Source organism: Anas platyrhynchos, chromosome 1 (genome assembly GCF_047663525.1).
Source record: "Anas platyrhynchos isolate ZD024472 breed Pekin duck chromosome 1, IASCAAS_PekinDuck_T2T, whole genome shotgun sequence".
Taxonomy (NCBI): Eukaryota; Metazoa; Chordata; class Aves; order Anseriformes; family Anatidae; genus Anas; species Anas platyrhynchos.
Genome location: NC_092587.1, coordinates 205,056,737 through 205,079,896, shown reverse-complemented (window position 1 = coordinate 205,079,896; position 23,160 = coordinate 205,056,737). Strand labels below are relative to the sequence as shown.

The 23,160-nt window shown below is 49.8% G+C and overlaps 1 protein-coding gene and 1 long non-coding RNA gene across 3 annotated transcripts; one reads left to right on the top strand and one right to left on the bottom strand.

Annotated features, from left to right (window-relative positions):
- The first annotated feature begins 3,182 nt into the window (after positions 1–3,182).
- On the top strand, positions 3,183–22,612 carry DGAT2 (diacylglycerol O-acyltransferase 2). 2 transcript variants are annotated; one of them, XM_027466264.3, is made up of 8 exons: positions 3,183–3,354; positions 8,737–8,856; positions 9,584–9,691; positions 10,543–10,613; positions 16,245–16,449; positions 19,863–20,037; positions 20,315–20,517; positions 21,172–22,612. In XM_027466264.3, exons 1-8 carry the CDS (start codon positions 3,315–3,317, stop codon positions 21,324–21,326), a joined length of 1,077 nt encoding a protein of 358 aa, XP_027322065.1. In that variant the 5' UTR covers positions 3,183–3,314; the 3' UTR covers positions 21,327–22,612. The 2 variants fall into 2 exon arrangements, with proteins under 2 accessions (XP_027322065.1, XP_071889022.1); XM_072032921.1 differs by lacking the exon at positions 3,183–3,354 and adding an exon at positions 6,668–6,811.
- On the bottom strand, positions 5,519–6,573 carry LOC140001387 (uncharacterized). The gene is made up of 2 exons (XR_011806592.1): positions 6,453–6,573; positions 5,519–6,351 (listed from the first exon to the last, which is right to left on the bottom strand). It is a non-coding gene; the product is annotated as an uncharacterized lncRNA (long non-coding RNA).
- Positions 22,613–23,160: the final 548 nt, after the last annotated feature.

Here is a 23,160-nt window from a genome sequence, read left to right as displayed (position 1 = left end):
CCTCCAGGTGAGGGGATGAGTATGGCTTAGGAAAAGATGTAGGATGAGAGATGGGGCATGGCTTGGCCATGGTGTATACCAGCAGAGTCCTACTCAACGCAAGGCTTCCCGTAGGGTGCTCCTCTCTTGGCTATGAGAGCTGGGGAGGATCCTTATTTCCAACCCAAATTCCTCCTGCTGTGGGCATCAGAAGAAATAGGCTGGTCTCAGGAGGAGGACAAGGAGGGAAAGACCCTTTTAAAGTGCTTTCTATGGGGAGATGGAGGCAGAGCAAGGGTCCAAACCCTCCGTGTCTGAGGCTTGTGTCTGCCCTCGAAACGAAAATCTGCTTAAAATATCACTGGCTGGAAACAGAAGGCTTAAAAACCAGAGGGTTAACCACAGGCAGGGAATTGTCTCTAGGTTTTCAAGCCAGGGCAGAAGAATTACACAGATAGATAAGCTCAGCTTGAGCACAGGCCAAACACAGGCAGTGTCATGCATCCACCCAAACACCTGGCCCGTGGATGAGGACTGAACTCTGATCCCTGCCAGGCTTTAAAAATAGGGCAGTTTCTGCTGCTAAATAACCCTACAGGAACATGCTACTGCTCCGTGCGCCAGCTGCTGGCTCTGAGTCCCGCAGTCCCATCCCACAACCTACCTATGATTCCCAAATCCCTGAATGGAAGAAGAGAAAAAAATATATATGTACAACATTCTCAAAAGCTTTAAGAGGCATTGCCCTAAGGAAATGTGCATTAAATAAAAATGTGACTGCATGAGGGTGTGTTGCTGCTTTGCTGCCAGGTTCGGCTGCTGCTAAAACCCAGGAAAAAAAAAAAAAAGAAAAGAAAAAAAAATGAAAAAAGAAGAAAGAAAAAAAAAAAGAAAGAAAGAAAAAAAGGAGCCTAAAACTTTTGTGAATTGTTTGGGTGCCCGAGCTGGAAGGCTGCCTCCAGCCCGTGTTTCTCGGTTCACAGCCCATGTTTTTCAGGCACAGGTGAAGTAATAGCAGGGTATTTGAAAGGATGTTATTGTTGGGGAATAATCTTGCCGCACATGCGGGTTAATAATAGACAGGGTCGTATGGCTGCTGAGCCAAGGGAAGAATGTAAGCACCGAGCAAAACAAACTGCGGGCACTTGCAAAAACATCTTCGGAAAGAGCACTGCCGTGCATGTCTTCCTGGTGGGAAACAATATCTGCGTGGGGAACAGAGCCAGGGTGTCTCTAATCTGTCATTCGGGGCCGCTTTCTGATTTTCCCCGAGCTGAACGGGAGAGGAAAAAATGTCACGAGGGGAACACTGGTGAAAGGAGAGGGACAAGGCCTGGGTGGCCGCCAGTTCCCTGCCCGGTCGCGTGAAGGTAGACGCTGTCCCAGGGCTCGGCCGTGCTTCCACAGGTCTAGGATTGATTTTTCCTTCTTCCCAAGAAATGTAATGTCATCGTTTGTGCCTCCAAGCCATGCGTCCGAGCTGCTGCTCAGCCTGTTGGTAGCCTTGGTGCTCTTGCACAACCCTCTGCTCCATTAAACGATGAGGCTTTTATTTTTATTTATTTATTTATTTTTGTTATTAATGTGTATTTATGAGATTTACTCCCATGTAATGAGCTATTCTCCCAGGCTGGGACCTTACTGTGGCGTACAGAGCATGGAAATGATCAGGATTGAGAAAATTTGCCCCCAGATTGTACAATGAGGTGGGTATCCATAAAGAGAAGGGAGATGGACAACCCTTAACCCTCCGGAGGTCTCAGCCCACTAACAGCAAACTAACACTGACCTGTCCACCTGCCTCATGCTCTCACCACTTTTTTTGGAGGATTTTATTCTGGTTGTGGTAAAAAAAGCTATCATGGTCCTTGCTTTGCTCGTGGGTAACCCTAAGCCAACAGAGACATGCAGGAGATCATTCCCCTTTCACTCGGCAATATTTTTGTCGGTGATTTCTTTCTATTCTGGGCTCCCCTTTGGAGCTCTTATCCAAGAGCTCTTGGGCAAGACCCTTTCTACAGACAGGCTCTTGTAATTTTCCATTTTTGTACTGATTTCGACAGGCCATTACAACCCTTGGAAGACGTTCCTTGGCCAAATGGGGAGCAAACAAGTCCCGGGCCAGCTCAACTCCAAAAGAGGGGATTGAGAAAAGCAAACAAGCAAACAACAAAAAAAAACTTTTTTCACCTCCGAATCCGAAATTTAAGCTCTCCACAGCTGAGAGTTGGCTGGAAATGTGAATTTTTACGAAACGCTTGGTGGACTTGTCTCTTTGGGCCAAAAAGTGGTGGTTTTGCAGCGGCAACACTGGGAGGCACAGGACAAAGTGCTGCCTCAGCAGGGCACAAACCCGACAAAGGCAGGCAAAGGTTGAAGCATTTTTGGGGGTGTTTAAGTGATTATTATCTGTCTCCCATGTATAAGCAGCCCACAAATGCTCATTGCTTTCAATGGGGTTTTCCTTGTAGGATCCCAAAGCGCTTCTCAGATGTAGGTTGGTTTTATTTCCTCCACATTACAAAAGGTGAAATGAGGTTGAGGAAGGGCATAAGCCTGTCCCAGAAGTGTAGCAAAACCCCTTTAACAACAGGGCCAGACATGACCCTGTTATAGTGAATCTGGTTTTATTTTGTGGGATCTGGGATAGACTGACCTGGCCCCATCTGTAAAAATACATAGAAATGGTTCAGCAGGCAAGGTAAATTAGTACCTTAATTCCTAAATAACACCTGGATGGCTATGGATTCATAGCTCAGCAGTAGATACTTAAAATTACTTAAAATTCCCTGTTAGGAGAACAAAACGAGGCTTTTTGGGTGGCTTCGGCATACCTGCAAGCTCCCTCCCGTGTGATGAAACCCGAGGGCTGCCGGTAAGCACATTTCTAGGATTTTCTCTTAATTTCCTGAACCTTCCAGGAACCCAGGTCTCCCCAGTCCCACCGAAGACCCTAAAATAAGCACAGAGCAGGGCAGGGAGAGCACGGGAACAAGAAAGGGACCCCAAAACCCCAACGGGCACCCTGCTAACGGGGGACTTGGGGGATTTCCCCCCCGATATAGGGCTGGTGGCTGGGGGAATGAAGCAGAAAGGAGAAAAACCTTGGGGTCAGGGTGCTCCCCCCCCAATAGCCCAAAGGTGCCAGGGCTGCTCCGCCCCTCCCCGCCCTCTTCCTCCTCCTCCTCCTCCTCCTCCTCCTGCCGGGGCTATATAGGGATGCGCTCCCGGCGCCTTCCCTACGCCCCGGCGGTACCGGGCTCCCCAAAAAATCCCCTCCAGCCCCTTCTGCTTCCATCCCATGGGCTCGGCCAGCACCTGAGCCCGGCTCCGCGATGAAGACCATCATCGCCGCCTACTCGGGGGTGCTGCGAGGTACCCGGGGGTGCCGAAAAAAGGGGTCGGGGCCGGGGGGATGCTGCGGGGTGCGGGGCTCGGCGGTGATTTTAGGGACCCTCTCCGTCTTCTACCTTCCTGAAGGGTTGCTTTGTTAAGAAGGGGGACGGGAAAAAGCGCTGTGCAAGGCCGGGGGGGGCTTCCTACGGCAGCTCCCCACGCAGTTTTGCTTTTAAGGGATCTTAGGGAGCCGGGCTGCTTCCCTGAAACTGCTGCAAAAACCGGGGCTGCTTTATTTAAGGGAGGCTGCACCCTGCAAACATGCGGCACTTGCTTCAAAACAGGCCTTTCCTCTTTTATTTTCTTTATTTATTTTTTTGCTGGTGGTGGTGGTGGGAAGGGAAGTGCGGCTTTATCAGCGCTGCCGGCAGAGCCGAGTGTGCAGCAATGAATTCAGCCCGGTTTTGTAACGCCGGCGCTCCCATCAACAGGTTTAAATCAAAATAACAGCAATAATAATTAAAAAAAAAAAAAAAGCGTCGCTGTTTCTTAGTGCTTTGCAACGAGGGGCGCAAAAAAAAAAAAAAAAGCGAGGGTTTGGGTTGCAAAGCGCAGCAGAAAGGTTTTTTTTTTAATTTTTTTTTTTTTTTTTTTTTTTTTTTTTTTTTTTTTTTGCTTTTGCACCCTCGGTGACTTCCTGAGTCGAGCTGGGTGGCGGTGGCGGTGGCGACACCCTGCAGACACCCAACGCTTCCTGCTGCCGGCTGGGGAGGAAAGCATGGGGCAGCCCCAGAGATCTTGCAGGAGGAAACTCAACCAGTCTTTATAGGGTTTGCTTGTCAAGGGCTCGTAGCCTGCCTTGTCTTTTCCGGAGGAGCATCAGGGCTTGCAAGGTTTTTGCAGGAGGGTTTTTGCGGAAGCTCCCCGAGCAACCCTTGTGCTGCAAAAGGCTGCAAGAGCAAACCGGTAATTCCTCCTGGGCTGCAGAGACCTGTGCGAGGCTTGTTGACTGAGCAAAATCCTTCACAGGGCTAAGAGGACCCAAACCTTGGGGAATTAAGCCCTCTGCTCTTGTTTTTACCCCATGTGGTCCCCAGCCCTGCGTGTAGAGCTGTGGGTGCAGAGCTGTGCCAAAGAAGTGGCACCCGGAGATGTTGGGGGTGCTGTCAGGTCTGGCTGTAGGATCAGCCATGGACTGGTTGGGAAAAGATCTGTGTGCCTTTCCCGTACACGCTTCCAGTTCCTAAAACAATTTAGCTTGTTTGTGTAATGGGCAGGATGAGGCAGGTCGCCCGAATTAACAGCAAGCCAACGGTTAAACCGAGACCTAACTACAGGCCAAGCGCAGAGGATAAATCATTCAGGAGACCTATAAAATATGTAGGGCTGACCCGAGCCCTCAGCGGCCGCCCCGTTATGCGTTAAGGATGGATCTGGGACACGTGCATAATGCAAAACGGAGCGTGGTTTAGGGACAGCGATTGGCCTCATCTCTAGCTAATCCCGCTTAGTGGTGGAAAGCTGCCTTAGCTCTCCTTGGGTCAGTTCCTTCGAGGTGCTTTGCGGGGGTCCTGCGGTGATATTTGTGCTTTTTGCCTTGTTTCTGTGTGTGCTGTGGGATCCCGCAGCTCTCAGGTGCACCGAGGCAGTGCGGTGCCGTGATTTGTGCTCAGGACCTCTGGCGCTGCTCGGTTGTGGGTTTTAACCTCTTCGACCACCCTGAGGAGTTAGAAGGAGCATACCAGGCTTCTTGCCACCTCCCTGGCCATCCTTTCCAAGTCCCTTGCCTGTTCAAAGGCCTGCTGGCCTCTGAGTCCTGCCCTCTGCTCTCCAGCCTTCGTGCTCCGGCATCTGTTGCTGTCCCAGTGCCCCAGCACGGGGCATCGTCACCAATCTGTCCTCCTCCTGATGGTTTGGCAAAGTGTGACCATCAGTGATCCTTCCTTAAAAAATTAAAATAATAAAAAACTTGGGTGCTGGCATCTGCCTGTCCATCCATCCCTGCAGGGGACCTCGCTCAGGCACCAGCCCCGTGTTGGGGGTGGCAAGGAGCAGTGCCTGGGGGTTGGTGGCACTTTTGGGTAGGAGGGGCTTGTCCCCTTCTCCTGATGTGACCCACTTTGGGCAGAGGCTGCCCTACTTCCCTGGCAGGGCATTGAGGAGGTGCTGGCTCTCAGGAGGGATGCTAGCGTGGTCAGAGCACTCGAGGTTGTCCTTAAGTGTCTGTTTTTATTGTGCTGTCACACGGCCCCCGCTAGCTCTGTCGCTGACCTCCAGAGGCGTTATTTACTGCAGCTAATACAGGATTATTCAGGTGCACATATAAAGCAGGACAGGATAACTGCACCCCACGTAGCAAAGGTTCGTGGTGGTAGATGGGGAACCCATGAGGCTGGAAGAGCAAAAATCTCGTGTCCTGCAGCAGGCAGCTGAATCAGCCCAGCCCTGGAGCAGCTTTTGTTGCTCGAGGGGGTTTTTATAGACATCGTATTCGACGTGGCAGCCTGCCGTGCAGGATCCTGCTCTTGGACAGGAGGCTGGCTCCTCTCAAGCGTCCTAGTACTGGTTTGTTTAGCTTAGCTTTGCCAGCTTTGTTGCTGAAGTTGTAGCTCCCAACGTCCACTCGCACCTTATCCTCAGCCCCAGTTTTCATCCAAACAAGCCGGGCGATGCAGCGTAACTCCTGGCCGAGAGTTAACGGGCCCAGTGTCTTGTAAACGTCGTGGTTAAAAATACCCCGAGAGCTTGTTAAAAGCCAGGCTTTATCTGTGACATTTCGGCTTCCTCTCATCTAGCTCAGCCTGAGTGCTGTGGGCTGGGTTTTCGGGTGCCCAAGCGTCGAGTCGTGTTGATTTCCTCTCCTGGAGCCTTTGGGTCTGCCTCGGTGCCTGGATAAATGGCAGTGCTCGATTTGTAATTAGCTGGGGTGGAAGGACTCCAGGCGGTGCCCCTGGCTGGGTCCTTGCTGGGGTGTCCCTCCTTGGCCAAAACCTTTGCTGCCTCCATGAGCCCCTTGGTAGCATCTCCTGAGTGCTGCTGGAATTAAATAAATGCACTCAGCCCATCACCAGCTGGGACACAGCTGCCTAACAGCCCCGAGCTTCCTTGGATGGCTCCAGATTGCTGCTACCACTCACCAGCAGCAAGAACTCCCCTGGAGAAGTCACTTTTTTTGGCCATCTCACCACGGAGCATCCTCCCAAGCTGCCACCGAGGCAGCTCAGCATCACCCCCCAGACCAGGGATGGTGGCGTTGGGATCTCCGCTGCATAGGAACGGGTTGCCAGGGGTGTGAGCCCAAACAGGCGGCTGTCCCGTTCTGGAATGGGCAACCATCCACCAGGACAGCTGGAAAAGGTGCTGGGGCTGGCAGCAGAGGAAGATGGGGGGGCTGCGTTGCCCCAGGATTAAACATCTTCCCTGGGGAAAGGACTGATGCGGATGGATGCCAAAGGCTGGGGGGTGTGGTGTCCTTCTGCCTCAAGGTTCATCACGGGTATGTCTAATAGGCCTCATTAAACTTGGTTATGAAGCTAATGAGCCCCCCGATGATCAGAGAAATTGCATCTCCTTCGCTCGTTTACCCTTTGGGTCTTTAATTTGTGAGCAGTGCTGGGTGAGCCCTGGGAAAGAAAGGGTTTTCTTCAAGAGCTGTACCCAGGTACCAGAGTGGGGTTTTTCCCCTGGGTTTAGTCCTAAAACCACATCTCTAACTTGTCAAGGTTCTTTTGCTTCACACCAGGTCTGGAGCATCTTCTCCAGCATGCCTGCTGGCTGCTGAGGCTGGCAGAAGGGAGGTGGAGGCTTCACATGTGGGGTTTGCAGCACCCTTATCCTCAACCAGGAATTTAGTGTTAATGTAATGTGGATGCCCGCGGTATCTGCTGGCTCTTCTGGCATTGGGAAGCTCGGCTGCTGCCAAGGATGTTTTTGCTTTCAGCAAATAGCTGCCCCTGGGGCACCACTTGTCCAAGGCAGGTGCTCAGCAGCCTGCTCAGAGCTGTTGACCCGCTGCAGGAGCAGCAAAAAGCTTGATGTGGTTCGAGAAATGAGCCGAGATGTTGACTTGTGCTACCCAATCTGGTCTATTTGTGGGGCTAGCGATGCCTACGATTTGTTAAGCATCTAGAAAATGCTGCAGCCCAAATGCATTCGGAGGGTTAAACAGTTGTTTGCTCCAGGGGAAGGGGATTTAGGCGATCCAGGGCTGGAGTGTTGGGTTCCTCAGTCCAAAGATGTTTCAGTGCTGTAACTGCAGGTGCTGGAAGGATCAATTACATGGAGCTGGGCTTTTATTATGGGTCACAAACCGGCTCTAAGGCTCTGGGCTTATTTTGAGGATGTAGTGGTGTCACTGGCCGTATCCCTAAAAGCTTTGCTCCGAAAATCAGGGTGGCCAGACCTCGTCAGAGGCATTCCCTTCTAGCTGGGAAACTGCTGTAAAGAGAAAGGTACAGGTGACAGCATCCTTGACCTCACCTGGGAGACAGGTTTAATTATTTCTAGGAAGAAAAGAAAAAAGCTTTCTTGCCAGCTGTGCAATAGGGATGTATAACTGCAGAGATGCAGCTTGCCTGATACTGCGTTCAGGTGGCAATGCAGGTTAATAAAAATAAATTAAATTAAATATCACCTAAGCAGGGGAGAGCTGGCTCTGAATTTAGGCTGCAGCTCCCTGTTGGTGTCCTTTAGTAGCAGAAATGCTCGGGAAGGCAGCTCTCAGCCCTCAGGACCATGTGGCACTGAAGAGGAGCAGCAAAAGGAGCTGCAAGCAAAGATGGTAGAGGTGTTTTGCATATTTAAAGCATGCCTTGGTGAAGCTTTCTTTGTAGAAGCTACCAAAGCTCTAGAGGCTCGTCTCAACCAGATTCTTGCTGCATGAGCACTTGCTGTGGTCCCCAACACCAGCAGTGTACTTAGCAGCACTGCAGCCCTCCTAATAACAGGGAAGAAAGGGAAATATGTAAACACCCATCCCAACTTGCTCATAGGCCAGCAGCTGGATTTGCATTTTAGCCTGTAATTAGGGTGCTCGTAAAACACAGTAATGTTGAGAAGTGAAGGAAAACCCACTTGCAGGTGCTTCTTCCTGGAGGTTGTCTGCAAAGCCCGCAGTGGGAGGTTCCTCAGAGAGAAATCTGGTCTTTCACTTCAGTTTTTTTATGAGGCTTCTCCCCGCTTGAATTGTTGAAAAGTGCTTGGAGGCTTGCTCAGGTGGGAACTGACGTTACCCATTGAATCCCTGCCAACATCCCCAAAACAGCTGGATGTTTTCAGATGGCAGAGCTTCCAAGGTGCTTAAACTCCCTGGGAAATGTCAGCCCCTGACAAGCCTTGCTCCAAAAGCAAATGGCATGGATACTGATTTTTAAAGTCTGATTTTTAAACGTAACTTGATTATTTTTTAATTTTTTTCTGTAGGTACTGGATCAAGCATTCTGTCTGCTCTGCAGGACTTGTTCTGGCTATCCAAATCCAAAGTAGAGAAACAACTGCAGATCATCTCCGTGCTGCAATGGGTCCTCACGTTCCTTATCATGGGTGAGTAGCACCTCGTGGCCTGAAGCAAAGCTTTTTGGCTTTTAAATTTTAATGCAGAAAACGTTGACTTTTTCATAAGTGTCAGTGGCTGAGGACAGCTCTTGGGGCACGTGGCTATCGCAGAGCACACTCGGGTTGATATTTTGGCAAGGATGAATTTGCCTGGCCCTGGAAGGATCACAGAATCTGTTGATGTCTGTGGTGTCTTCCATACAAGCAAGACTGAATTCAAGGGCAAAAACTGCAGTCAATGAAGCAAGTCTTGCTGTTCCTTCCCCATTTAGTGATAAAAGCCCAATATTTGTGGGTGGGATCTCTGGGAACCTGGTGGGGTGGTTGGTGTAGAGCTGGTGTAACGAGCAGCAGGTTTATGTAGGTGAGGAAGAAACACCCATGGTGTATGGCCACGAAGAAATCTTGGTGCTGGTGGGGTTTTTACTCTTGCCTGGTAAAGCAGCTGGATGTATTAGGAAAGAAATACTTGCAGACACCAAAAATTGGGTGTTTGTGCACATTCTTCAAAGCAGGTAGCCTTGGAGGAAGCTCTCTTCATACCAGATCATGATTTTTTTTAGCCAAATCCGATTTGATTGAGGATTAATGACATCAGGTTGAGACTAAGATATCATGGAAGGGTCAAAAGGCAAGGGGCTCTTAGTGCAGGGGTAAATGCCCTCTGCAGCCCCAAACCTGACACCTCTCGGCTTTCTTTCTTTGCCCTATCCAGGTATTGCTTGCACTTTAATCCTCATGTACATACTGTGCACAGACTGCTGGGCCATCGCTGCTCTATATTTAGCCTGGCTGGTGTTTGACTGGAACACACCAAAGAAAGGTAAATAAGACAAATCAATCCCCGATACCCACATCCTTATCTCCCTGTTTGGACAAAGCAGCGCTTCCTCGTGATGGGTGACTTCTCTCCTTGGCATCACCCACTGGGAGCTTTGCTCAGTGAAGCGTGCAAATGCCAGCCCTTGGCAGGAACAGCGGCTGCAGGCTTTGTAGGCGCTGCTGCTCGTGCAAGATGGTGCTCATAGCACATTGCTGCAATGGGTTTGAGGCTTAGGTTTTCACTATCAGGAAGATGTGTCAAAATGCAAGGGCTTGCTGCCCTACGGCTCTTGCAAGGTGCAGGTAGTGGCATGGGCATTAGGATACGGCTCCCCTGCAGAAGCTGTGTTGCTGTGAATGAATCAAAAAGTTTTATTTCTACTTTCTAAAACCCTGCAGAAACCAGCTCCGAGACCCACTGCAGCAATGTGGCAGGGAGCTTTGGCAATTCCTTCCATGGCCACATTAAAGAAATGGAGATTTTTTTTTCTAAAGACTGCTGAAATCTTCCAGCATCTCAGCCTCCCTTCCCCAGCGGGGCGATCTGAGATTAACCTTGAGCTGTTCCGACCTTGACTTGTCCAACACCCAATGACAGCAGAATACCAAGTCTGACCCACCCCAAATTTGTCATCAGGCCTCGCTCGGCTTGTTGAAGTACCTTGAAGTCCTCAGCACTGCTGGTTTCACCTGATCTTAGTGGATGATGGAGGTGTCACACTCCCTTAGAAAGAAGCTGTTTATTTCCCCAGGGAGGCAGCAACCTGCCCAGAGCCCTCTAGGTTTCTTGGTGGGCACCCAGGTGGAAATGGCTCTAAAAATGACTCTAAAAGCGTGGCTTTTTCTCTCCAGGTGGCAGAAGATCCCAATGGGTGAGAAACTGGGCTATATGGAGGTACTTCAGGGATTATTTTCCAATAAGGGTAAGCACCATCTTGACTCTGTGCAATGAGATTTTCTGGTTTAGACTCAGTTTTAACAACCTCTGTGGAGATGACTTTGGTCACCCGCTATTTCTATCCATGACACTGAACTTGAAGCAGGATGTGACTTATCTAGCATTGCCGTAGCACTGCTTGGAGCAGCTGTGGTTACAAAAAAAATCTGGAACACGTGGCTCGTGATGGTGGTAACATGATTTGCAGAAGATTTTTGCTTCTGATTTTATTGCCAGACATCTTGAGGCAATCTAACTGAAGAACAGGGAGCCTGGGAGCCTTACTGCTGCCTCTCTAGCTTTTTTTTTTTTTTTTTTTTTTTTCATGCTGCAGCAATCCTACTTTGTCCCTAGCACAAATTCTGGTCTCTGCTTGTAAACCTAGCTCAGCTCTAGTCTGTTTTCCAGTTATTCCCATAGGACAGCAGGGAGATGGGTCAGAATAGCTGGGAAGCCCATGCACCAAAAGCCTTATTTCATAGCAATCAGTGAAATTAGTTGTAAATTCTTTGGTTTGGGGTGTTGGGGTCCAGTGGTGGGGATATCTCCAAGTCCCTGGATTGTGCTTGTACTTTCCCTGGTAGTTCAGGCATCCTGCAGACAGGACGGGGCTGCCAGCCTGCTCTGGGGGTTTCCAAATTCACCAAAGGACTTGGAAGGAACCAGAGGGCAAATTCAGCAAGGGGGGAACTCGATGCTTCTTTGGAAGGACACACAGGTGGAAGGTTTATTATATAAGGCTGTTGGCAAGTGTTTGATCAGGCCGAGCAAAAGGGGGGCACCTTGGATGGCTTTTTAATGAGCCGCCCTGCTCCAAGGGGGTTGGAGAATCCAATTCCTGCAGGAAGCCAAAGCAGCACTGTCTGGATTCCTTCTTCCCAAGTCACCTGAACTCCCAGGGGCATGACCGTGCTGCCGGCCAACGAGCCTCTTGCCATGCTCTTGCTTCTCTAAATGGGTAATTCTGGCAGGTTTAGGTGTACGTGGAAAATATTGCAGCTGCACAGGCTGCCAGGTCAGCTCCATAGCTAAAGGGGAACAGAGCAGGCTGTGGTGTGGGAGATGAGACTTTAAGGGCTTTCCACAAGCCTTGATATTGCAGAAAACCAAAGCAGGTTTCTCCTGGAGACTTTGAGCCAAGGGGGCCACTGGTGGTGTCCGGTCCCTTTGCATGGCACCCATCTTCCAGCCCTGCGGCTCAGCCCCACTGTGGGTATTAAAAGCTTAGCAAACACTGGGCTGCTCAGGTATGTAAACTCTGCAGTTTTAGGTAGATAAACTGAACTTTTCTGCAGTTTTAGGTCAATCCTTGCTAGTTCACACATTTCCAAGGTCCCCTTCTGGCTGTAATTCCTCTCGCTGAAGGGGTGGAGTTGTGCAAGGTTTGCAGAGCCAAATGGTAAATGGGAGCTGAAGGGCAGGACAGGAAGGATGACAGCTTCTATTTGGGCTCATGAAAGGCCTGGGAATTCTTTAGATAAACTATTTATCTGTCTTCGGTTAAGTGGGAGACTGGTGTAGAGACAAACATTGAATCTGCTGGCTGCAAAATTCATCTTGGCTGGATCCTCAGCTGCCCATAAGGGCTCTGCAGGGCTTGGTTCCTCCCTTGGGATGGATTTTGGGTTTCCCAAATCACTAAAGCCACCTCCCAGGACCAGAGAGCCACCTCCTGTTTTTGCAGCACCAAAACTGTGGGTGTGGAGGCCAAAAGGCTGCTGTCCTCGGAGGCTGCAGGTCCGGGAGCTGAGGTTTCCTCCTGCCAAGCTGCTGTGAGCTCCAGCTGGAGAACCAGGCAGGATCTGGCCAGGCTGAAATGTAGCTGGCATCCCCCTGACAAAGCTGTGTTATAACTCAGGGCTAGACCTGCTGCAACCCTCCATGGGCTTCCTTTACGGGAGGAGCTGCAGGAGAAGCAGGCTCTGCTCTGGTGTGTTTTTTTTATGATGATTTGCTCAGTTTTACGCTTCACTGAGCAGCGTCTGCCTCCTGAAACACCAGGGCTATCATACCTGGAGGTACCCGGGTCGTGTTTTGTAATACCAAGCAGATTTGGGAACCAGCCTGAGTTTGCAAGAGCTCGTCCATGCTCGTTGGGGCTTTGCACGGCTGCTCTGGCAGTGATGAGCTATTTTAGGGCACCAGGAGCTTAAGTTCGTCTGCTGCTTAGTGGCTGGCCTTGCAGATAGTGCCTTAAGCACTAAGCAGTGCACAAAGTAGCTGAGGAAGCTGCCAGGGAGCTAAATCCTGCTGCTGAACGGCCAGGTGGGACCTGAGCTCTTGTAGATGTGGGCACGGTGCTGTGCCTGCCTCGACCCTGCAGAGGCAGGAGAGGTCCCAGCAGCTTCCCCAGCACCTTTCATCACCCAAAGGTCTTGTTTAGGAAAAAGGAGCCCTCCCCCATGCATGTAGGAGCTGCTGCTGTTTATCTCCAGGGGAAATAACGCTTCAGATAGCGATGACTGCAGACCTTTGGCTCTTGGTGATGTCAGGCAGCGAGACCTTCTCCATCTCCTGCTCAGCTGGAGGCTTTGCTTCCCATGGGGGATGTCATATATCGGTGATACCCAGAGCCAGGAGGGGTCTCCAGGTGCTGGTTTGCATCGCTGGGAAGGGGAGAGCAGCTTCTTCCACCATGCAGCTGGACAGGATGCAGCCAGCTGCAATCCTTCCATCGTTTTGCAAGCTCTACTTGTGGATCCTGAAGGAGGAGCTGTAAATTCCTGCTTTTTTGCATGCTTCAGTGGTCACTGCGGCTGGATGTGAGCCCTCACCTAAACAACTCACCGTCATCCTGCTCTTTGCTGGCTCCATCTCTGCAGCCCCCTTTCTCCACGCTTGCACACATTATTTACTCCTCCTGTTCCTGCAGATGCAAGGGGCAGTGCCGTTCTTCGGCTCCGCTTGGCACTCAAATATTTAACTCGGCTTGGTTTGTTTACCCCCATTACACAGCTTTATGGCTGCTGCAGGCAAGCTTAGATCTGTTTGAAGAAATTTGCCTGGGCTAATGGGCGAGCAGATGGATGGACCTTTGCTCCCACTGCGGTGTGCTCAGCCTTGGGCTGGGTTTCCAGCAGCTGGGACGGGTGTGTTGGTGCAGTGGGAAGCGATCAGCCTCCTAAGGAAAGCTTTGGTCGTGCTCAAGGCCAGGAATAATTGCTTATAGCCCTTAGATTCCTGCTTCTAGACCAAGTTTAGGGAGCCATCAAGGCTATGCCTTTGCTGGCAGCTCAGCCCCAGGCTGAGTTTATGCAGCAGCAGCTCTAAGCACCTCTTGCAGGTGCTGCACGGGCAAATTTGGCTGGTGCCTGCGGTGTGGGGCTGTGCTGGCTTGAACTAGCAGGAGGAGGATGTTCTCTGTTATGTGGATCAGACATGAAACGTGCTCACCTTCTGCTGGCCCATCCCAGGGGGACATCCCAGTGGCAAGCGCATGGGACAAGCTGCTGGGGAAGAGCATCGATCTGAGAGGCAGAATGACTCCGAGCCTGTAAATCCCCGCTGTGAGCCTCGGGAAAAACCTTCAGAGAGTGCAAACCTTTCTGAAAAAGGGCTCCCGAGCACTGAGCGTATCCTTGCCAAGAGAAGCACAACCCCACGCCTCTGTAACGGGAGATGTTGGCAGGCAGACAGACAAACAGACAGGCTGGTCTGGCCAGGCTCATGCAAGGAAGGAGCTCCACGTGGGAGCCGGGTGTCCTTGCACGTGGCCGAGGGGCTGGCAGCAGCAGGACAGCACGCATGGTGTGCCTCCTGCTCGGGGGGGACAAGGACAACCCCTCTGCTCCAGGGACCTTCCTCCAAGAGCAGTGATACTCGGTGCAGGGGGAGGATGAGGTCTTGGGTTTCTCCTACAGCTGAGTAAGAGGTGATGGATAACTTGAGTTACTTGTTACGTTGCTTCCTTTCCCTCCTCTCTTCCAGGGAAAGAGGTTTCCAGTCTGTGGTCTTGGAGCCCAAATTGTCCAGGGTGGTCAAATACCCTAGAGGGACACCCCTTGCACCCTGGGGATGAAAAGCAAATTCACCTCCTAATTAAGCAAAAACAGAGAGGGATAAATGTGTGGCATAAGCCACGGGGCTCTACGGAGCTGCTGCAACCCCAAGCATCTGCAGACGCTTCCCAGAGCCCTACGTGACCCTAAATCAAGAAGAAAGTGTGCAGGGGAAGGGCACCCAGCTTGGTGAACCCCCCGCAGCTGCTGTCCTAAACCCTGCAAATGCTGCAGGGAGCAGCAGGAGCGTGGGGAGAGGAGGAGGAGGAAGGAATGGCATTTCTGGGCACTCGCTCAGCATGTTGCAACTGGGCTCCAGCTCCCCGTAGCATGATTCAACAAAACCTGCTTGCGTGCTGCTGCTGCCAAAGCACTTCTTGGCCACGGCGCCGGGGTGCGTAACGCATGGCTTTCCGCAGCGTCACATCAAGTTTTTTTCCTCCAGGGGCTGACACAAAGCGTGACCTTTTCATGTACAATCGGGCTGCAGAGATGGTCAGGGAGTCGTGCTGAAGGGCACCCAGGGCTTGTAGGTACTGTCCTGGTCTGTGAGCTGCTGGGGCGCAACAGCCAGCAAAAAAAAGGTATTATTGCAACTGGAAAAGCAAGAAATTTTGATTTAAAATTCCCTACTCCTATATAAACAGAGGAAACGAGGCTAAAATCTGTTTTTTCTCTGGGCTATAGGGTACAGGGTGATGGAGCAGTCCTTTAATTTGCTCACTTGCCCTGCTTGCATACAGGGAAAGATGCTCTGCTGCATGGGACACTGTTACTTACAGTAGGGGGGAAATTTCCTGGCCCTAATGGAACCAGGGCATGGGTTGTGCTGTGCATGGTTAAGGAAAATTCAGAGCATCCGTGGTGTGAAAACAGAAGGGAATATTAGGTTGGGAACATTGCACAACCCCAAACAGCACGGCCAGTGCTGCTGGAGCGCATCCCGCAGAAACCTGAGCACTGCTGTGGATGGCTCGAGGTGTCTTGTTGGCTCTTTTGGTGTGTAGATCGGCGTGAAATCTCCTACAAGGAGGACAGTTTCCAATGGTGAGCCTCCCCTCCATGCCTTTTTCCATCTTGGAGGGTGGCCAGAAGGTGTGTTAAGCAGCTAGGTCTCTTTTCAGACATTAAGCAAACTTGTTCGTGTTATAGGACACTAATTATTTTTTTTTTCCCTTCTCACTGGGGTGTGAGCCACTAATGTGCCGAGACGGGGTTTGGAAGGAGGCGTAGCTGTGGCTAACAGGACCGTGAAGAACTGGGTTGGCTTGGACAGGAGGCTTAGAAGAATACCTTTGGGAAGAGTGGAGGAACAAAGGGCACAGCCTGCTGCAACCAGCCTTTGTTCCTGCTTGGCTGCCTGTCCTCTTAGTGACTAAGATCAGTCTGTTCTGCTCACTCAGTTTTAGGAGCCAACGTCTAACTTGCAGCCCTTAATGCAGCTTCTGAAATCCAGGATAGCCGATATCCTCAGCCTTTGTGTTGTCCTCAGTGGGAAGGGGGACAAAAGTGGACTTGTACTGGGGACTTCTTTATTATTTATTTACTTATTTTTATTTATTTTTTTAATTATTACATTACATCTGCCTTCATGTGAGCTTGCTCTGTTTCTTTCCTAGCTGGTTAAAACCCACAATCTGCTGACCACCAGGAATTACATTTTTGGGTACCATCCACATGGCATCATGGGCTTGGGCGCCTTTTGCAACTTCAGCACAGAGGCCACAGGTGTCAGCCAGAAATTCCCTGGGATCCGACCGTACCTTGCTACCCTGGCTGGGAACTTCAGGATGCCCATTTTGAGGGACTACTTAATGTCTGGAGGTAAGTGTAGGAGCTCTTTGCTTCTCCAACCCATGCCTTTGCCCCTCTTTCACAGTGATCTACTGGTGGTGATACTGCCCATGGCAGTGGGTTGGAGATAAATGATCTTCAAGGTCCCTTCCAACCCAAAGCATTCTATGATTCAGGTGAAAAACTGTGGGAGAAACCTGCACAACCCCTTCTCCTTGGTAGCATCACACAAACTATGCTTCCATTGTTGTCAAGAGGAATCTGTGAATAAATGCAGCAGGGGCTGCTGCTTCTCTGCATTCATCCTTAGTTCAAAGATATTTTTGTCCGAGGGCATATTAAAGATATCTGGTGCTTTTCTACATCTTTCACATCCACAACTAGGTAAAACAAGTCATCCTAGTTAGCAGTAGGAGGTATGGGTAGACGAGGTTGCACTATGTGAAAATATCAAAAATTCCCTAGTCTTTGAAATATGAGCTCCTGGGTCTGATGGCGCAAGGTGGCATGAAGCCAAGCTTCATGGTGATGGTAGATGCCCTCTTCACCCAATTGGTTTTAGATGCCTGCCAGAGTTACAGAATTTGGGTGCTCAGAAGAGCCCTTTTCCTGGGGATATTCCTACAGATGGGTCACAGAAAATAGGTAGTGATTTAAATTGCTGAATGACATTATTAGGTGTTGTGTTTTTTTGTTTTGTTATTTTTTAATGGACTTCGCTATTTTAATGATGGAGGGTTCATAGGTTATGACTGGGCAGAGGAAGCAGTGCTGATAACCTCCAGAAACAGGTTGTGTGGCCTGAACTTCCCTTTTGGAGTAAGGGTGCTCAAGAGTTAGAAAGAGATGAGGAAGTAAGGTTTGAAAGACCATGACATGAGCAATGAAGTAACCTCTTTGCTGCTCCTGGAGCAATCAATAGATAATCAATACCATTTAGCATAAATAAATGTACTTAAAACAAGTATTTTAATTCAGCCTTCTGGCTAAACTTTAACTCATGGCTGGGAAAAGTGAGGAAGTGGCAGCATTTGGCTTGTCTAGGTTTGACTGCTTCTAGACTACTGCCTTAATTAAGTGAGGGAGACGAAAACTACTTAGACATGGTGTGGAAAAGATGCATGCACCTGCCCAGGAAAGGCAATATCTGAAGCAAGCTGGTTGCCATCTGCCTGCATTAGATGGAAATAATTTGGAAATTCTGCAGGACAGCAGTGCACGAGAAGCTGGGATCTGCTTTCCAGACTATCGCACAGCTGTAGACTTCATTCAGCTGTGCATCATCAACTATTTTGCTTAAAAAAGACCCTTTCAATCTGCACAATATGAGTGGTAGGACATATCTTGTCTTTACTCTTCCTATACTGAATCTTGAGGGTGTCAATGCAAAGGCTTGGAAGTTGTTGCTTGCAGAGTGCTGATAGTTCCCTAAATCCTTTGTTTTTGTGGACAAACCACTTTGAGTGAAATCCTGGCAAATATTGCTGTATCAATACACAAACTTAGCCATTTTGCAACCACTGTTGCATATTATAGTGTTACAGTGGAGATTTAAGCTACAGCAAGCCTCCTCTGAGGCACAAGGAGAAGACCAGAAAATCCTATATACTGTATAAATGTGCTAAAGAGCACAAGTCTGCATTTGCCACTTGTCTGTATGTCTTGTCGCATTTCCTGGAGGAAGGATTTCCATGCTCAGTGCTGTGAGCAGCAGTAATCTCCTTCTGCTGACAAGTGTGAGGGGGATGAACGTAAATCGGAGCTGCTGTTAGCTGGGGCTGTGTCGTCGATGAGCCTTGGTGGGCAGAAGTACCAAGGCTCTCATAGAGTCATGAAGGTTGGAAAAGCCCTCCAAGATCACCTGGTCCAACCACCCCCTACCACCAATGTCCCAACCAAGCCCTGTCCCCAAGCACCACGTCCAACCTCTCCTTGAACACCCCCAGGGACGGGGACTCCCCCACCTCCCTGGGCAACCCGTCCCAAGGCCTGACCGCTCTTGCTGAGCAGAAATGTCTCCTCATTTCCAACCTGAGCCTCCCCTGGCACAACTCGAGGCCGTTCCCTCTGCTCCTGGCCCTGATTACCTGTGAGCAGACACCTCGATGTCCTTCTGGGAGTGAGGGGCCCAAAGCTGAACACAGTACATCCTACTGGGCCGTGATCACAGCTGAGCCTTTCAGAAAAATGTGGTCAGGGACAGCTGTAGCTGTGCTGAACGAAGTTGGATGGGTTTTCCATCTTCAAATCCAGCTATCTTGAGAAAGGTCTACTCCCCTGTGGCCTGGAGCTGGGGAGAGGTGGTGACCTTGGTGTCCTGTACTTAAAGATACGCACAAAGGCTTGCAGGCCGGCCCTGCGTAATTCCAGGGGACCCATTCATCACTTCAGTTCTTGCCTCAAGTGACTACCATGAGATGTGCAGAATCAGCTTCTAAAATTAAATGGCATGTACTACTGCCCTTCGTGGGGCAATGACCTTAAGTACTCGGCGCAGCTCGGACAAGTTGCGTGGACGGGAATGTAAATGACGGCGTCTCGTTTTTCCTTGGCTTGTGCTAGCCAAAAATGTGAGGCATGAGCAAGCTCGGACAGTAACTGTAGGATAAAGCCATGACTTTCAGAGGTGGAAGTTAGCACTTCTTCATATTTTTAGAGCAATAATGTAGAAGTCAAAAGGTCCCTTTTTCATCTGGCTGAATAAGATCAGCAGAGTGAGGCCTGGTGCTTCAGATTTGCAGAGCTCTCCCTGCCCTGAGGTGCTGTGGGTGGTAGTACAGCCCTGTCCCTGCCAGCACACAATAGAGGGAAGGATCTTCCCAGGCACTTATCCCAGAATAAGGACTTACCTGAGCACCTTACACTTCTCATGCAAGGGCTTGAGATGTTATTTTGGGAATTTGAATTATTTTTCAAATTAATCCACACTGGATGCCTCAGAGAGGCTTGTCTATTTGTTTTCTTTGTATCACTAAAGCATTCTCACAGGCTGACTTATTCTGCTGGTTGGTTTTGCTGAGAAACTGGTCAGATTCAGACTTGTATCCATCAAAATCACACAGCTGCTTTGCTTCTACCCTAAGGATAAACCAGCTCCAGTTTGCATGGAGGAAGTCTTAAACAACTGCCTTGCACATCACTAAGCACAGAAGGAAATCCTTGCTGAAATCTTGCATTTAAAGGCAAATTTTTGAGAGATGGTGGTGGTGGAGTTTGTCTGTGACCAAGTCTAGAGCTGTCCAGTCCTATTAAATGCTTGTGTAGTCAAGGAACAGGCTGCCTGATAATACACCCAGCCCTTTTCCATGACCACGGGGAAATTTGGCAACTCAAATAGAAGCAGAAAGTTCGTGCCTTGATTGCAAGGGTGGCTGATGTCTTCAGGATCATCCAGGCTGTTCCTAATCTTGCAGCTGGTTCTTTTGTCTCCCCTGACTCTGCAGGTATATGTCCTGTGAACCGTGACAGCATAGACTACATCTTGTCCAAGAACGGCAGCGGCAACGCCATCATCATCGTGGTGGGGGGAGCAGCAGAGTCCCTGAACTGCACCCCGGGGAAGAACTCCGTGACGCTGAAAAATCGGAAAGGATTTGTAAAACTGGCTCTACGGCACGGGTAAGAGGCAACCTCGATGTTCGAGCAGTAGTGTTAGCATACAAAAGGTGGTCTCACCCCCTGAAGGAGTTGATGGATCCTTCTTTCTGCAGTCGTGCCACGTTGCACGGCTCCATGCCCAAAGCCTCAAACACATTGAACCTGTCCCATCTTTTGCCAAGCTCTGGGCAATAAAATCTGAGTGTGCAGCCTGGAAGAGTGCTTGGCAACGTGTGGTGCTGCAATACTGACCGCAGCCCAGGGGCACGGGGGTCCTAACACCTCTCCATCCTTCTAGTGCGGACCTGGTTCCTGTCTACTCCTTCGGGGAGAACGAAGTGTACAAGCAGGTGATCTTCGAGGAGGGTTCCTGGGGAAGATGGGTTCAGAAGAAGTTTCAGAAGCACATTGGCTTTGCTCCGTGCATCTTTCATGGCCGTGGCCTCTTCTCCTCCAACACGTGGGGCTTGTTACCGTACTCCAAGCCCATCACCACTGTCGGTAAGGTTTTGGGGTGAATATGTTGTGTGCTTCTCTAGGTAGCAGCATACTTGAATCTGTGCCATATCCTCACTATAGCTTGGTCTTGGGGTGTTGAAAAACTCTATTTTTAAAGCTCCATTTTCCCTTTTAAATGAAATGTCCCAGCACAAGCTGAGAATGAGCCACAGTAGCTTCAAGAGGCTGCAAGACTCCCATCGTATTCTACCAGCCAGTTGAGCCAGTGAGCTCATTTTGGACAAAATGCTGTGGCTGCTACCTTCTCTAAGCCAAAATAAGAAGCAACCTGCCCTGTCTGATAACTTAATGCCAGCCCTAACGAGTGCCTCTGAGTCTTCCACTCCAAAGAAATGAGGCTTTTAGGGAAATAAGCATTTATGTGCTTTTGTGTATAGGGGAAGTATGAGAACCGCAGCTTTTAGCCTTGGTTCCTGTTAGCTGGGGGGGGATTTATCATTAGGCTGCAGGCAGCAAGTGGGACTTCCCCACCGTTTTGCACACAATTGGGGAGGAATCAGGCAAACATCTACCACGATGGCAAGCAGGGTGGACATGCTGAGCTAATGCATCTGTAGCCCTAGAGGACAAATCTCCAGGGTGTATAGGAGCATTTAACCTAACCTGTGGGTCTTTCCTTTTTTTTTTTTTTATCAGTTGGCGAGCCCATCACCATCCCCAAAATCGATAATCCATCGCAGAAGGAAGTAGACTTCTACCACAGCATGTACGTGGACTCCCTGATCAAGCTCTTTGACAAGTATAAGAGCAAATTTGGTCTGCCAGAGACTGACGTCTTGGAAGTCAACTGAAGGGACTGGCTCAGCAGCAGCACCTCCTTCTCTCAGATTCAGCCCATCTTCTCCAGGAGTCCAAACTGTCATCACGCATTTGAAAGCATGTGTGGGTGTATGTGTCTTCTTAAAGAAAGTGTTTAAAGTATTGCTAGACCACTTGTAAAAGTAATAATTTAAAAGAAAAAAAAAAAGTCTTTACTTAGGATAAATCCCATTACAAACATCTTTCTGTCCAAAAGAGCACAACTCCCCATTGCTGTGAGGATTTGGGTGGGGGAAATGATTGCCTTTGTAATCTGCTCTGTCGTGCTGTTGGATTGCCGGTGGTGGATTAGAAGCATTCCTACAACTACTGCACAAGCTATTTTGGGGAGGGCAGCACCCAGCTGGTTCTCAACCAGACAGCAGCAGGCTGATTTGACCAGGAGAGCAGTATTACAGGCACGTTGCACAAGAGCCATGCTGAGAGATGCTTTACCTAGCACAAGGGCTTCTCTGCTTTGGAAAAGCCCCTTCTGAAAGCACCAGCAGGCTGCCAAAACCCAGGCAGGGCACCTGCCCTGCGTGGTGCGGGGAACCAAAGGATGTGTGAGTCTAGAGGACCTCAATCCGTATCGATATACCGGATACTTTGGTGGCTGTAACTTCACTCCTTGTGTCTGGAAAGTCACTTTAGAAGCAGGTCTGTCCCAGGTGCTACTCGCACAGTGGTACGTAGCAGGAAAGACAGGACTCCTTCATAGCCACAAAGCTCCGAGGACAAGCTCCAGGAGCGGTGGGACGGTGCAATGGTGTGGCCCCAGTGTTGCAGACCCTTAGGGTAGCCAGTAGGGGTAAATGCAGCAGGACTGTTCGTGTTTTGGATCCCAAAAAAAAAGCATTTGGGGAAAGCTTAGGAGTAACTTCTGCCCAAAGATGGCTTTTAAATATTCTGTCCAGTGAATGTAAAGGAGTAGCCTTCTCACGCATAGGATCCGAAGTGAGCGACTTTTTAAAGTGTTTATAAAATGTTTACGTGGCTGCTAACAGTGCTTGTAGTGAGATTTCTTCAGAGTACAGCGTGTTTGTGTAAACCTGAAACATTGCACTACTTGCATGTCTGACCTGCCTTTGCAAACGTTCGGTGAGTGTGTTTGGAGCTCTGAAATGTGCCTTTCTGCCATGCAAGAGGACGGTACTTCACATTCCTGGAATCTTGCCTCTGACGACAAACGTCCATCTGTCACATTTGATAGACTTGTTGTGTTACAGAGTACCGATTTTTGTACAAATTTCTAGAAATAAAACTTGAGCAAAAAACAGTGGGCTGCTTTGGTCTCTTCCGTGTTGCGGTATGTGGCTGGGTTTGTCTGTCCAAAAGGAGACCCGTGCTTACCTGCATGATTCCTACATGATATACCCATGAAATTAAGAAAATCTTTGTGCTTTAAGGGGTGTGGGTGTGTAAGGAGCTATGCTTGCCTACTTACATCTCTGGACCTCGTTTGCTGAGCAGATAAAATTCATGCCCTCTTGCTCCTTCCAGCAAGGGGCTTGCATCCTCTCAGCTCCCGTCGGAGCCCCCAGCCTCCCTCCACAGGAGGTGCAAACGCTCCAGAAATAGCACACTTTATTTTTTGCCTTTTTTTCAGGCTTGGCCATGGGCTTGGAAAGCCTCCTGGTCTAGACGATAAGCCTGGCTACCTCCTAGTAAATTTGGTCCTGGTTTCTGCTAGCAGATCTTGACGCTGGGTTGCTGTGACTTGGCTGGAACAGCCCAGGGAGGAAAGCCATAAAACTGGGAGCAGAGCCCTGGGATGCTCTGCTCCGAGCCCTCCGCGTGACCTGGAGGAGGTTGGCTCTCTCGGAG

Bases quoted from the DNA above. Each gene is read 5' to 3' on its own strand.
- DGAT2 (XM_072032921.1), top strand. From the start codon at position 6,751: ATGCGGATGGATGCCAAAGGCTGGGGGGTGTGGTGTCCTTCTGCCTCA. The intron at 9,692-10,542 runs GTAAATAAGACA...TTTTCTCTCCAG, and splicing joins CTGGAACACACCAAAGAAAG to GTGGCAGAAGATCCCAATGG. The intron at 10,614-16,244 runs GTAAGCACCATC...TTTCTTTCCTAG, and splicing joins GGGATTATTTTCCAATAAGG to CTGGTTAAAACCCACAATCT.